The sequence below is a fragment of the Grampus griseus genome, assembly GCF_964374135.1.
Source record: "Grampus griseus genome assembly, chromosome: 10".
NCBI classification, from domain to species: domain Eukaryota; kingdom Metazoa; phylum Chordata; class Mammalia; order Artiodactyla; family Delphinidae; genus Grampus; species Grampus griseus.
The window spans coordinates 88,965,405-88,980,497 of NC_139004.1; the positions used below are offsets into that span (position 1 = coordinate 88,965,405).

Genomic DNA, 15,093 nt, shown 5'->3' on the forward strand with positions numbered 1-15,093 from the left:
TGTGGAATCTCTTAGTAAATTCTTTCATATGTGAACTGTTAGGCATAATCCAGGCATCTAAATTGTGAGAGTCTCTACTCGGGGAGGTAAGGGAGTAACTTTCAAGGTTAAATTTACAGAATGACAACATTTTTCACAAGTATTTCCAAACCAAAGAGGGGGACTGAAGATCTCCCAAGAAATGATACCTTTATTGCAGCGTTTCTTGGGCCACTTAGGGTGGCTTCTGTGTCTCTGATTCAGCATATCTGTGATCACATGGGATGAGTGTGGCCTTCTGTTTTAGCCTCTGAAACCCATGGAGCAGAATGGACCTGGACTGGAGTACAGAGTGACCTGGAAACCACAGGGAGCCCCGGTGGAGTGGGAGGAAGAAACAGTCACAAACCACACCCTGCGGGTGATGACGTCTGCTGTCTATGCTCCATATGATGTCCAGGTCCAAGCCGTCAATCACCTGGGCTCTGGCCCTGAGCCTCAGTCAGTGATTCTGTATTCTGGAGAAGACTGTAAGTGGTGCACCTGAAACCCCAAGTACTTAATAATAGTTTCTCTCAAGTATATTACACTCTGTCGATGAATATTTTTGAGCGACTACTGCATGCAAAGTGGACGTACTAGCTGTAGGAGATAAAAAGACATATAACACACGGTTTCTACTCCAGGGTTGACTGCAGGAGAGTTGATCAGTATAGGGTGGTAAGGAAGAATGTTGAAAGGTTTAATTTTATTCAGTTTCCCAAAAAAGCTATTTCTATCATGAAAATCAAAGACTTGGAATCAGCAGTGCCCACAGTTAAGCAGCATAACTGTCATAAGGTTTCCAATCACATCTACCCTTACTTATCAAGGACTTCCTAATAGCTGTCTGCTGTCGCACCCTGGCCTCAGAGCTAGAGCCTTCCTCATGAAGATGAGGTGCACACCCAGATTTGCATATGGAATCTCACGTGTGCGCACACACACACACACACACAGAGTTTTGAGGTACTGGTGATATGATCTTATTAAATATTTATACCATAATAATAGCTGCAAATAAATTATTGGAAAAAGGAAAGACTGCATTCCAAATCTGTACACGATAGGAGTTATTCTCATTGTTCTTGCAGTATCCAAAGTAATATTTCGATCCAAGAATAGAAGAAGGTCTAGTTCACCTGCTACCTAAATTCTCACTACACAGGACTTCTCACTGTGAACTAATATATTAGTCTTGGCCGTGGTGGGTTTGGTTTATTTGCGTGTAGTTAGCTCCCCTGTAGAATGGGGATAATAATACCACTTTATAGGGTGGTTCTAACAATGATGTGAGCCAATCCACTATAGGCCCTCAGCACAGTGTCTGACACACAGAATATGCTCAATTAATGTCAGCTCTTCTTATGAATATTAGATTCATCGAACTCCCAAGTAATTTTAGTTATATTATTAGTTTAGCTCACATGTTTCCAGAGGCAGATGCCCACAGAAAATTTTACTGGCCAGTGTTTCCAGTTACATTGCCCACACTGTATCCATCTGAAGGGGGGCTTTTCTCAGTGTGGTCCAGGCTCTCCTCTTCTCTAGAAACCTATTTGGACCCTGAAACTCTTCTGTAATGAGAAACTCTTGGTTCCATTTGCAATTGATTTGAGACAAGTGTTTTCCTCAGATCAAAAAACATGAAAGATCACGTTTTGGAAATGATCTTAATGATCGTGCTTGGAGATTACTGAAAGCTAATCCTTCTTATGTGCTTAACAGATCCTGATACAGCTCCAGTGATCCATGGGGTGGATGTGATAAACAGCACATTAGTTAAAGTTACTTGGTCAACAATTCCAAAGGAAAGAGTACATGGACATCTGAAAGGATATCAGGTTTTTATCATAGATTTTCTTCTTCTCACTGTGGAATTAATAGATTTCCTGTAAATAAGAACCGATTCCAGAAGAAGCCAAAAGAGAATGTGTCACCACGGCTGATGTGTTAAAGCGTTCCTATTTTCATTGCAGGTAAATTGGTGGAAAACAAAAAGTCTGTTGGATGGAAGAACATATCCTAAAGAAGTAAACATTCTGAGATTTTCAGGACAAAGAAACTATGGAATGGTTCCTTCCCTAGATGCCTTTAGTGAATTTCACTTAACAGTCTTAGCCTATAATTCCAAAGGAGCTGGTCCAGAGAGTGAGCCTTATATATTTCAAACACCAGAAGGAGGTGAGAGAATAATGATGTAGAATAACGATGTATTTAATAAATTTAATATCCAATTTTTAAATAAATAACAATTTAAAATAAATAACCAAGTAAATATCCCAATGGCCAAGACATTTCTTCCCTTATTAGTTAATCTGTACTTACGTCATATGAGTTAGCTTCTCAATTTAATAAACTGTAATTTTTTAAAAGAAATTTACCAATCTATGAGTGTCTGTTGTTGACCTTGTGTTTTCCAGTACCTGAAAAGCCAACTTTTCTCAAGGTCATCAAAGTTGATAAAGACACTGCCACTTTATCCTGGGGACTACCTAAGAAATTAAATGGAAACTTAACTGGCTATCTATTACAGTACCAGATAAGTAAGTACATATTTGAACTGGATTTGCCTAGTAATGTTTCATTTTTCCTGGTTGCGTACTTGGTTTACCATGCTGAGAATCCAATTCATGATTTGTAAGCTGGCATACTTCCTTTACAGCACAGGGGTTTGTAAACCGGCTGGCAGACCAAATCCAGCCTGCTGCCTGTTTGTATAAAGAACGTTTTATTGCAACACGGCCATGTCCACTCACTTAAATTTGTCTATAGCTGCTTTCTCACGAAAGTGGCAAAGCTGAGTAGTTGCCACAAAGATTGCATAGCCCACAAAGGCTAAAATATTTACAATCTAGTCCTTTTCGGAAAGGTTTGCCAATTCCTGTTTTAGAAGAAAAGCAGTATGTTAATAGGTACCAGAAAACATGCATTTAATACGTATATATAAGAGGCTTTGAGCATTAGGAAATACGCAAAGAAAAACTTAATGATGTAGTGGAGATTCAAAGCGCACTAACTTCCACACTACACTGCCTGTTCTGTCTCTGGTGCATGTTTCCAATCTCAACCCTGCATCTATTTGTATTTGAGAATCCTCTATTGGTAGCCTAGTGGTACAGTCATGTAATATTGAGAGAAACAAGAAGCTGTCTTTGGACCATTACCCTAGGCTCTCCCCCTATGCTGCTGTGCCATTAGGTTAAAAAAAATCAAACAAACATGTTTAGATGAAATCAGCTCATTTTAATCATAACGCCTCCCATCTTCAATAGTTTTCAAATCTAGGCATCATCGCAAAATGGAAATTAGGGGACTGAGCTCATGGAAAAAATTTAAACTTTGAAGACATGAATTCCTAAACAACAAAAACACCAGGACTATAGAAACCCAGTCTACACTGCTTGCAAAAGTCAACTTGATCATAGCCCTGAACTGCCATCAGTCAGTTCAAGGCTTGCAGCAATTCAGGTCAGGTACCAGCTTTAGCTTCTGATGGCCTATTCTGTTTTAGGTACCTATGATTAAATGGATACAGCCATAACCCTAATAGAGGCAGCATTTTAGCGTCTTTGAGTGTTTGGTATATAGCAGGATCAGTAAGTACTAAGAATTCTCCCTGCATTTTTTTTTCATTAAAAGAGGAAATCTATGAGGTATGTACCATCACTACTTTATGGACGAGAAGCATATAGAGCTCACTTACAGAGAGCTGTGCAGTAAAGTAAGTGTTACACAAGGATTCAGACCCAGCTCAGTCATTCTAGATGCTGAACTGTAAAGCCTACACTCTTCCATGAACTAGATTTCAAACATGTAGAAAGCACTGAAGAAATATTTGAAGACTTTCCAAATGTCACTTTGCTTGATAAAGATACGCCTTATCTTTATCCTCATAATGAAGAAACTCAACATTAAATTCTAACCTTCATGCTGATCTGTATATAATATATAAATTTATTTTTAAAACAAGTTCTTAGAATATATAGAGAAAAGGCTGAAATAGTAACAATTGCAGTGGTTACTGTACTACTTGATATGTGGATTTTTAAATGATATAATTATATACTTATTCTGCTCTCTATTAATATTAAGTGATTGAAATATTTTTAGGTGGCTTATATATTTTTGTGGCTCTTATATGTTCTAAATAGTTGTCGAGTGTGTATATGAGAGCTCTCTGTACTTCCCTGAATTCTTACATTGATTGTGGTAGTTTTTCATTGATTGGTGGTATTTTACAGGAATGCTCTCCAATAATCTACAAATGGTGATTATTTTACTTTCTTCTTTCCTGTGTTTGGATTATTAGTTTCTTTTTCATTTCCATTCATATCGTTGCATTATATAGACCAATGGAGGCATTTTTATGTTAAAGAGTAAATGTATTTTTTTATGGTCTCTTGGACTGAGAGTCAAGAGTGTTTATTCTAGTCGTTTTCTTACCACTAATGGCTGCACAGTTTTGGAAATACCATTTCATCTCTTGTATTATTCTTATGGCAATCTTACAGTACTTTGTGCCCTTGCACAACTATCATGATCTTGCTATGTGGCAGATTCTTTGAAAGGCACTATCTAAATCATCTCTTTCCATATATCACTTTACATAGTGCTTAGTATACAGTCGATATTTAAAAATATGTAATTTATCAGTTTCTTGAGTCTACATATGTGAGTACTGATTTAGTGCCACATATTAAACCAGAAACTATAGAGGACTCATGTAGATTATTGTCCAAATTATCACACCAGAGGGAGATTAAAAAATACTTAAGGGTTCAATGAAAATATAATAATGGGGGAAAGTTCATCATTTTAAATAGATGTGGTAAAGCTGGAGTGATTTTCCAGTATGGCATAGTGATTAAGAACATGGGCTCTGAGGCTTCCCTGGTGGTGCAGTGGTTGAGAGTCCGCCTGCCAATGCAGGGGACACGGGTTCGTGCCCCGGTCCGGGAGGATCCCACATGCCATGGAGCGGCTGGGCCCGTGAGCCAAGGCCGCTGAGCCTGCGCGTCCGGAGCCTGTGCTCCGCAACGGGAGACGCCACAACAGTGAGAGGCCCGCGTACCGCAAAAAAAAAAAAAAAAAAAAAAAAGAACATGGGCCCTGGAGTTAAAAGGCTGTAGTTTGGATTCAAATCCCAGTTTGCCAGTTAGTGGCTCTAGGTCTAGGCAAGGTGTTTATTGTTGCTAGACCTTAATTTTCTCATGTATAATACATCATAATAATTACACCTACCTCAGAGAATTAAGTAAGTTGATAGCTCTGAATAATTAAGATAATATCTTGCAGACCACAAGCGTACATAGAAGCAAAAATAAGAGACAACATAACTTGAATGGTTAAGGCTGTGAAATTTGAGCCGTTGATATGCCTGTTTATTTCTTTAGTAAATGACACCTATGAGATTGGAGAACTAAATGATATCAACATTACAAGTCCATCAAAGCCCAGCTGGCGTCTCTCAAACCTCAATGCAACTACCAAGTACAAATTCTACTTGAGGGCTTGCACTTCAAAGGGCTGTGGAAAACCCGTCACTGAGGAAAGCTCCACGTTAGGAGAAGGGAGTAAGTACAGGAGGTTTATGCGTGCTATGTTTTAAACTGCTCTGAAAGGGCTGCATCATGCTCGTCATTGTAAATTAGAAATGATTGTGATCTCAATCTGTCTGACCTTCTGTTTTCCACTGACGTAGACAATTTATCTTGTTTCTAAAGTTCATATTGCCTCAATGTATGAACTTCTACACATCAGTAATCAAACTATAGCTTTAGCGTATATAAGGTCAGGAACTATAATTTTGCTTAATTAAAATAGGGGGATATAAAGTCAAAAAGTTACTCGTAAGATTAGTAGAGGGATATTTTTCTTGTGGAAGTGTTTCCACACGGGAAAATATTTGCCTCTTGCACTGGTAGACATTTTGCAACGCTGATCAGCAACGCTGATCTAAGACATTTCACCTCCATGTCATGACTCATATATACATTGATTCATATATCAATTTTAGTTTACTCTCTCCTGGTTGATGCCAAGTAACTAGCTTGAAAATGGCTCATAAATCTCTGGTTTCATTTGTACAATTCTCCTAATGCAATTGCACTTTTTTTTTTTTTTTCTCCCAACTCAGGCCATTTCCCTTCCCAAATTATTTCTCCAATTATGATTTTAGCGGTATTTTTACTAAGCTTTCTATGTTATCAACAGGGCATCAGGAGAGAAAATAAGGTAGAACAAGAAAGGGAAATGGATTGGAGGAATGGATATACACACTAATAAGTTTAAAAAGAGGGCCTTGTGTAGAATTCAAGTCCATCAGATTTAGAGGGATATCTGAGGCAGGCAAAAGGAACTGGGAGATGGTAGGAAGGGAAATGGTAGGAAGGGAAATACAAATAGTCATTTATGTGTTCTGGATGCTTTCCCAATTTTTAGACTATGGAAAAAGAAAATAATAATGAAGAAAATTGAATTGTCTATCATTTATAAAAGATACATATGGAAACGTATTGAAGTTTGTGAATCAGTATAAAATCAATGGGTTTGTGCGAATGGTTATGCTGTGACCTTTATTGTCAGTTTGTTTCTTCCTCTCATTTTGTTCCTACTATAGCTAAATAATGAAGAGCTTATGTTTTCCTCAGACTCCCTAAATACTCCAAACTCCCTTTTATGGGGAAAAATATATATGTATATATTCAAAATGGTTTCTCCCCCAAAACCCACAAGTTATTCCCAAGGATGAATCGTGAAATGAAGAACTCATTTACTTACTCCTAAGAGGTAGATTTAAAGATGGTGATTGAAAACTTTCTAGTAACTAAAAGGTTCTTCTTTCTCAAGAGTTCAAACGGATATCAAGTGTTCAACACAAAGAAAGTAAGTCAGAATAGTGGTAACGTAAACATGCAACTTTCGTATTTTCTAAATCAGAATTTAGGGCATGGAGAGGGTGGTTGTTTTTTAGGACCAAGACCGTTGTATGTGTCAGAAATGCTAATCCCATTCCTGCCAATTTGAAGCATGTAAGAAAAGAAATTACAATAGTTAGTCATTTCTTACAATAGTTAGTCATTCTAGTATCTATGGAAATATTTGGAGAATTTGGGCTTGGTTGTGTTTATGTTTGACAAACTCTTTTCAGAGGGTAGAAAATGCTGTTTATGTGGTTTTATAAATATGCTACATCTTTTCTGCAAATTAAAGATATAACTAATGTGCTTGAGTGTTTTACAGCAGATTTCTTCACTCATATATTGTAATTTGAAAATGTTTCTTACTAGTATGTTTGTGCTCTTTTTCAGGATCCTGCATTTTCACCTACTGTCCCCTTCCCTAGTTGACACTGATTTTTCTTCTATAGGCCTATCTTGCCATATTTACAGGAAAGAAACTGTAATCTCCTTCTGCCACTCAATTTCGGCATGATCTTTGAGAAAAAGAGAGAAAAAATAATATATATATATATATATATATACACACACACTTCTATTGAGGAAATCCATCTTGCTATCACTAAATACTCTAAAAATGATAACTTCTGTGCAAATTGGAATGTATTTCTGTGTATCTTTCTTCTCTTTGCATAGATGGCACATTTTAAGGTCATCTGGCATTAAATCAGAGAATGGGATTTGATACACAAGCATTCTTTTCCCCCATCATTTTCTGGTTGTCACTCAGAGTTTCGGGTGGCTCACATTCCATAATCTAACTGGGGGAAAAAATGGAGTTAATCAGAAATATTCTTTTTTGTGTCATTACTGGTTTGAATAAAACACTTGCTTTGCTCTATTTTTCAAAAGCTTGCGCTACTTAATGTAACACTAAATTTCTGTTTTTCAAGGGCAAAATTAATTGTGTTTTGTTTCAATGGTGCTCAATCTTGAAGGCTTTCTTCAGCTAATATAACTGGTCTTATTTTTCCCATGGTGCCATTTTTTAACGATCCTTGTGTTATCAGTAACTATTTAATCAATTTTTACTCTGTGGTGAAAGTTGTAACTAAATTTTAACGTGTGACACATTCTCACTTAAAACAGTGTAATGACTCCTAATATTCTCAACATGGAATATATTTCATTTTCAAATAACTTGTTAACATTTCTTGGTTTACATTTATTTAATTGAGTTAATTCTTAGCAAAAGTATGGATCAAAAGGAAAAATATTTTAGGTATTTTGTTATAGTATTAGACATTAAATGTATATTTTAATGACACGTGAGTCATATTTTTATCTGCTACTGATATTCTACAATTAATATATTGACATACTCATGTTTCTTTTGAAACGTGTAAATTTCTCACTTTGAAAATCTCAATGCATTTCATTTAAATGTACCTGTAAACCTGCACTTTTATGTAGCTTAAGTTCCTACAATTTTCAAATATTTAATATATGAGCATACTGTGATGCTATTCCACCAATATTTATGAAGACAACCAAAGCAAAAAGAAGTAATAATACAGAGTTAAGACTTTAATGCCATATGCTTTCACTTGTAAGCCAAAATTGCCATATTCCGTCCCTGCTAGGTTTGTGAAAGTCCAAATTGCAACTGATGACATTGTATAGTTTTTTGAAGTCTGTGTTTGGTTTTAAACCATTCATATGACCAGGCGGATTTATAGCATCACTTCATTAATAAGTAAGTGCATCGTCTTAAAAGGACATGAATCAGTTCATTTCATTTACTCCATCTCAGCATATTAAAAAAGAAAATCTTGAAACGTTGCTTTTCTTGATCTTCTGATAATTCAGAAACTGAGGAAAAAAATGCTACAAAGGGCTCTCTTATTCATCTCAAATAACAATACTTTTTTACTTTTCATGTCCTACTTTTCAGTGATGACAATTCGTATGATTTAACTGTGTACGTTTCTTAGGTAAACGTGTCGGGAAGATATCAGAAGGAGTAAATCTTACTCAAAAGATTCACCCAGTAGAGACATTTGAGCCGGGAGCTGAACATATAGTTCGCCTATTGACTAAGAATTGGGTTGATAACAATAGCATTTTTGAAGATGTAATTGAGACAAGAGGGAGAGGTGAGAAATGAGACTCTGTTTGGAGCCATCTTAGACAATACATCTGTGTTCTGTAGATTATTTAATGTTACATACTTCCTATATTAAAGATAAAAATACGAGGTATGGTAGCTATAACAACAGTAGTTTCCATTTGTTTTGGCATAGCATTTTAAAATTGTCAAAACAAAAAATGTTTCACCAAGGTCCGAGTTATCCCTTATTGTTTTTACCAGAGTAGTTGCCTAAAAATGTCTGCTGCTAATTAACGTGCGTTAATAACAGAAACCCAGAAGTAAACCACAACCAAAACCCCAGCGTCTCCATAGCAACCTGCATGTAACTGGGGCAGCTTGTGCTTTTGCTTGCTTGCTGTTGCTGCTGTATTTAACTGCATCTGTTTCTACTGTCTCTCTTTGGTTTTCATCCACAGAATCAAACGCAATTTGAGAGGGCCCTTTCTAAAAAATGATTAAATGATTTATCAGTATTCTCCCAATGAAATGTCCTTCGAATCACATTCCCTCTAGGGTCACTCCAAGGAAAAAATAAAATCGATGCTATTTTGTACGTTTAAAAATGGTGTTTAATTTTCCCCAGAAGGACATAATTCCAAAGACCGTTTCTAGCGCTCAACGTGTGACTTCTCTTTGTACAACAGAATATGCTGGTTTATATGATGACATCTCCACGCAAGGCTGGTTTATTGGATTGATGTGTGCGATTGCTCTTCTCACCCTAATGTTGTTGACTGTTTGCTTTGTGAAGAGGAACAAAGGTGGAAAGTACTCAGGTAAAGTTGTTTCTTAATATGACTTTGAATTTTATTAAATTGTCTTTAATTTCTCGGGGGCCATCTTCAGAGACATCCTTAATTTTTTTAATTACACATTTAAGTCAAATTGATATTAGAACATTAGGTGTACAGTATACTGAGAGGGGGAAAAATTCCTATATTAACTAACTGATGGGGTCTAGAATATTATCTCTGGTTGGTTGCTTTCTTGTTTCTAGTATATAAAATAGGCTCTAGGGAGACATATAATACTTCCAAGCTTCTATTTTCTATCTGTAAAGTATCACAGATGTTGGTAAAACCTGTTACTAAGTCACACACATATATTTTAATGTCTAAAGAAGGACCCATTTATAGTACGCCTCTCTACACATTCATGACCCAGAGATGTTTTGCATTAGTCCATTCTAATAGTACTGGCTCTGCTAGTCAACTGTGTTAAAACTTAACCAGTGCTGGGAACACACTTCTTATTACCATGACATATATCGGATACACTGCCTCTTGAATTAATTAATTAATATCTGGCTTGGCTTTAATTTCATTCAATTTCCAAATTTCGTTTTTTTCCAGATAAACATGTTCTGTTGTTACTATTATTATTATTTTTGCTTAGCATTCATGATGCTTTTACACAGGGGGAAAGATTTAGATCCCAGTGCTATTCGTTTGTTGATGTTCAGATCAGTGTGAAATTCTTTACTGGCTTACGATTCATCCAGCAAAATATTTTGGGGAGCCCGTGATGTATACTGCACAATCAAACAAGAGAATAATTTCTAAATTGTAAAGTTACACAGAATTTATGCCATTATACATGTTTTTTCTTGTTTAGACTGAATTTGTTAGGAATTAGATTTTTAATGAGTCATGAACGCTCTAGGTAATTAACTGGAAACTTTAAAGAGAGAGAGCATTTCCTTTTGAGTGTCCCAACGAATTGTCATTTGTGAAATGTTGCCCTATCCCAATTCTGAAGAAGCTTCTTCAAATCGTGCCCAGAAAAGAAAAACAAGTCAGCATTTCATTTTCAGGACAACTAAGAGAAACTCTCAGGTCTCAGCAAGTAGTAGTAAAAGGTGCCATGAAGAAGGGTTTTAGCTTGAGTTTTCCTGGTAAAGTGAAGCAAGAGCCTCCTGGGCCTGTATCCCGCGATGCAGAATAAATCTAATTTATTCTGTGTCATGATAGACTTGAATATTCTGCTTACTGAGGCAGTTTGGAGTAGAGAGAGAGAACCACCAAATGATTGACTTTTTCTTAATTCCCCTTAGTTTGTAATGACATAGATCTGCTATCAGCCAATGACATCTTCAAAAAGTTGAGGCTAGTAAAATGTATATACAGTAATTTGGTCTTCATTAAGAGACCATAACCAAGTTAGGGACTCTTCCAGTACGACGTGTTGCCCACATAACACTACATTACTTGTGTGCATATCTGCAGCAGCCTGCAACTCTGATGGCAAATGAAGACAAGCCAGAGAATCCTTTTACTGTTTTTATTTGAACGCAGAGCTAACTCTGATGGGTGATAGGTACAACCACAACAAACCTGACTTTCACTGTCAACAGCACTGTTCAATACGTCTTTAAAAATTACTTGTATTACTCCCCTCCCCCTTTTTTTCAGTAAAAGAAAAGGAAGATCTGCATCCAGACCCAGAAGTTCAGTCAGTGAAAGACGAAACCTTCGGTGAATACAGGTAAACATTACGTTCCACTGAAAAATGTAGCAGAGCACATATTCATCATCAGCTTACAAACAGAAAAAAGTGTTTCTTCTTAACGATTACAGGACTATATTTTAATACTCCTATAAAGAATAGTTTGTTTAAAAAGAAAAGAAAACAAAGGGCCTTAAGTGGCCCAATCAAATTTCTCTGTGCTGAGGTGGGGATGTAACCGCTATCTAGGTAGCGTGTGTGCTAGGACACTTTTCTTGAAAGGTGTTCTGCAGAGAACACTACTGTTATTTAGATTGAGTAGCTATAGATGGAGTAGCCAAAACAGCTTGTAGTCTCTCCTCACCGTGGCCATTGTGAACCCAGGTTGTATGGAGTTTACACCCATAAACATGTATCCTGTGCACCTACGGTGTGTACCTAAAAGGTGATTGAGTCACAGAGCGTGTCCTCAAGATGAACCTAGTCTTCAGAGGAAAAAAGTATCAATGCAAATAAATAACTGTAATTAATGAAAGAGAATAAGAGAGCGGAAAAGGGAGCAACCATTTCTGCCTAAGAGAAGTTGTGGGAAGGGTCCATTCCAAAGGAGGAAAGGATGAAAAAGACTGCGTTACTCTTAACTACCAGAGCAAACTTATGTGTCACATGTAGGAGAAATTGCAAGAAATCTGGAATGAGGTAGGTACCTCTTCTTTTCTTACCTGTTCTTTTCTAGGATGCCACTGTTTTCAGTCAGGTCCTCTGTATACTGCAGCCAAAGGAGCTGTTACAGTCTCCAGGCGTATATGGCCGTTGGCACACAAGACCAGCGTCCATATCAAATAATGACTTGATTGGCTCTGAGTGGCCTCACCCTGGATCATTACTAGAATCAGGGATGTGGAGTATTCTGATTAGCCATCCTGCATTAATTGATGTACATCTGAGCCTCATTCTAGGCTCTACTTTGCACTATACTTCTTCTTCTTCCTTCCATGTGAGGTAGTTTCCACGGAGAAGGAGCATTAAAGGCTGAAGGGAGAGAGAGAAAAAGCAAACTTGGAATTATACAAATTTAGGAAATTGTGACTCAAATCCCACAAGGCAGGGATCACTGAGAGCCTATGGCAACTGTTGAAAATACTTTTGAAAGATAGATATTACTGGTTCGATTTTATGATTTTATGAGGAAAAAACGAAGACATGCCTTATTTAAAACCCATTCCCTTATATTTTGCTGCTGCTGTAAAAAGACGGGTACAATCGTCCCCTGCAAGCTTTCACCTGGCATCCTGTTAGTTCATACAGTTTCCATCATCTTTCCCCAAAACTACATGTTTACCTGGAAAATTATGCAAGGAGACAGTTACATAACGTGAATTCTCATCTTTCCAGCTTCTGGTAAGAGTTGCTTCGCTATTTGTGGCCTGGTCCTTAAGGTAATGCCACATTTTGTCTTTTTGTTTTCTTCGTATTTGCTTTTATAACTGTAGCAGCCCAGTTCGGGAGCCAATTACTATATGACTCAGGACAGTCTCGGTCACGCTGCTGTTGAAAACAACGCCATATATTTTTCTTTCTCAAGTTGCGTGTGCAACACAGATGGCTCGAGCCATCTTGGTCACTTGGGAGCACCGGCTGGTGAGCGAGCACTGAGGGGTCAGCACAGCAGAGGAAATGGAACATGGCAAATGGAGTACTGGCTGGAAAGTGACATATGTCACCTCTGCTCACTTTGGCCAAAGCAAGTCCCATGGCAATGCCTAACTCAGAGGGCAGTGAAGTATCATCCTGCCACACTTCCAGCAGGCTGAGATATGGACCTATTGGATGACCAGCACCAGGGACTACCACATTCAAGTGCTAATAGCACAGCAATTATATTTTTCTCCCAAATTTTCCTTTCTTAGAATTTTATAAAATCTTCTAATTTGGTGTACAGCTTTCTAGTGTGATGGAAGTTGATATTAAAAAAACCCCATCATCTAGAAATTAAGAAAACTATATCATTTTATAGACCTTGTACTAACTCAGACTTGCTTTTGTTGAATAGAATGCAAAGCATAAATGAATGTAGGATACTTGTTGTATTTCTGTTCTAAAAATGCCAGCTTTTTTTTTTTTTCTCTCATTTAACAAACCTGAGTTTAGAAACTAATGAAAGTTCTTTGGTTACAAGAAACAGAATTTGATTGATTAACCTAAACAAGAGAGACATTTCTGGAGGGATTTGGAGGAACATGCAGAATCAAAGGTAAAGGAAGAAGACTGAGACTTGAGTTCGAGACTAGGGTTCCAGAAGTTCATGAAAGGGAAGGAAATAACATTTGTTCTCTATGTAATCAACAGATTGGATATCTGCATGTCTCAGTTTTAAAGGGAAGCAGGAGGGTCGTGAGTTTCTCAGTTACTCAGAACGACACAAATTTGGTAATGACGATTTAAACATTTCTTTGTGAAAGGGGTCATTCAGGATTTACCTGTCTCGTCTTCAGTGCTAATATGAATATCCAGAAAAGTTAAAAACCTATTAGCACTTGTGCATGAGTCTTGCTTTACGTGAATACCTCACATTAGATTTTGTCGAATTCTTCTTTTCTAGTGACAGCGATGAAAAACCTCTCAAAGGAAGCCTTCGCTCCCTTAACAGGGATATGCAGGCCACAGAAAGTGCCGACAGCTTAGTCGATTATGGAGAAGGTGACCATGGTCTATTCAGTGAGGATGGGTCATTTATTGGCGCCTATGCTGGATCTAAGGAGAAAGGATCGGTGGAAAGCAATGGAAGTTCTACAGCACCATTTCCACTCCGAGCATAAACGCAGAGCATAGAAACCCATCAGCGGTGCACACCAACATTCCATATGTATCTGCTTCAAGGGAGCAAGAACTTTTCCTCTAGGAAGAGAAACATTGTGGCAAAAGACTTCATCCAGAATTCGAACTTCCTGCAGTTGTGTTGAGAACAATAGCACTGCCTTGAAAAAGTAAAATACCTAGCACTACACGCCTGTGTTTTTTTTTTTTTTCAGGTGCTCAGATTGTAGAACACAAAACAAATCCTGTATTTAGATTCACCTCACCTGAATCCAAAGTATCCATCCAGTGAACTCCATATTTGCCTGGTTTTACTCTTCACTGTGTTTGCAGAGATGTTGCTACCTTGTGGGTTTTCTGTGTATGCACATGTGTATTCCGTCTCGGAGAACTGTCTTAGTGACTTCGCTTCCTGACAGGTTAAAAGATGGTAAGCAAACTGGTTATTTAAAATGTAAAGAGAATGAATGTCTTACTTAAACAGTTCGTGGAATATATACAGTCTAAATTTATTATTTAAAATTTGAGTAGTACAAGTCTTAGGTGAACGATCAACTAGTATTTATTGAGCGCCTAACTCTTTGCCCAGAGACGGTCATGCTTAAACAGAATTCTACCTTTTTCAGTTTCAACGTGAATTTGTAATTTCTGTCACTCATCACATCTACAAAAAACATCTTTGTTTTTTGTTTTTGTTTTGGACTCAAGTCAGCTGCAAAAGAAGCAGTGGTCAGGTTATCTTATGAAAGAACAGGCAGG

General features: G+C 37.4%; 1 protein-coding gene across 1 annotated transcript in view; it reads left to right on the top strand.

The window, feature by feature from the left end:
- CHL1 (cell adhesion molecule L1 like) overlaps positions 1–14,336 on the top strand; it is a gene marked incomplete at its 3' end in the record, with an annotated part of 133,439 nt that extends 119,103 nt beyond the window's left edge. The window contains exons 19-27 of the mRNA XM_082664751.1: positions 287–509; positions 1,747–1,862; positions 1,998–2,202; positions 2,442–2,564; positions 5,415–5,594; positions 8,915–9,076; positions 9,717–9,848; positions 11,484–11,556; positions 14,120–14,336. Coding sequence (XP_082520877.1) covers positions 287–509; positions 1,747–1,862; positions 1,998–2,202; positions 2,442–2,564; positions 5,415–5,594; positions 8,915–9,076; positions 9,717–9,848; positions 11,484–11,556; positions 14,120–14,336 — 1,431 coding nt within the window. The remainder of the gene's footprint in view (positions 1–286; positions 510–1,746; positions 1,863–1,997; positions 2,203–2,441; positions 2,565–5,414; positions 5,595–8,914; positions 9,077–9,716; positions 9,849–11,483; positions 11,557–14,119) is intronic.
- Positions 14,337–15,093: the final 757 nt, after the last annotated feature.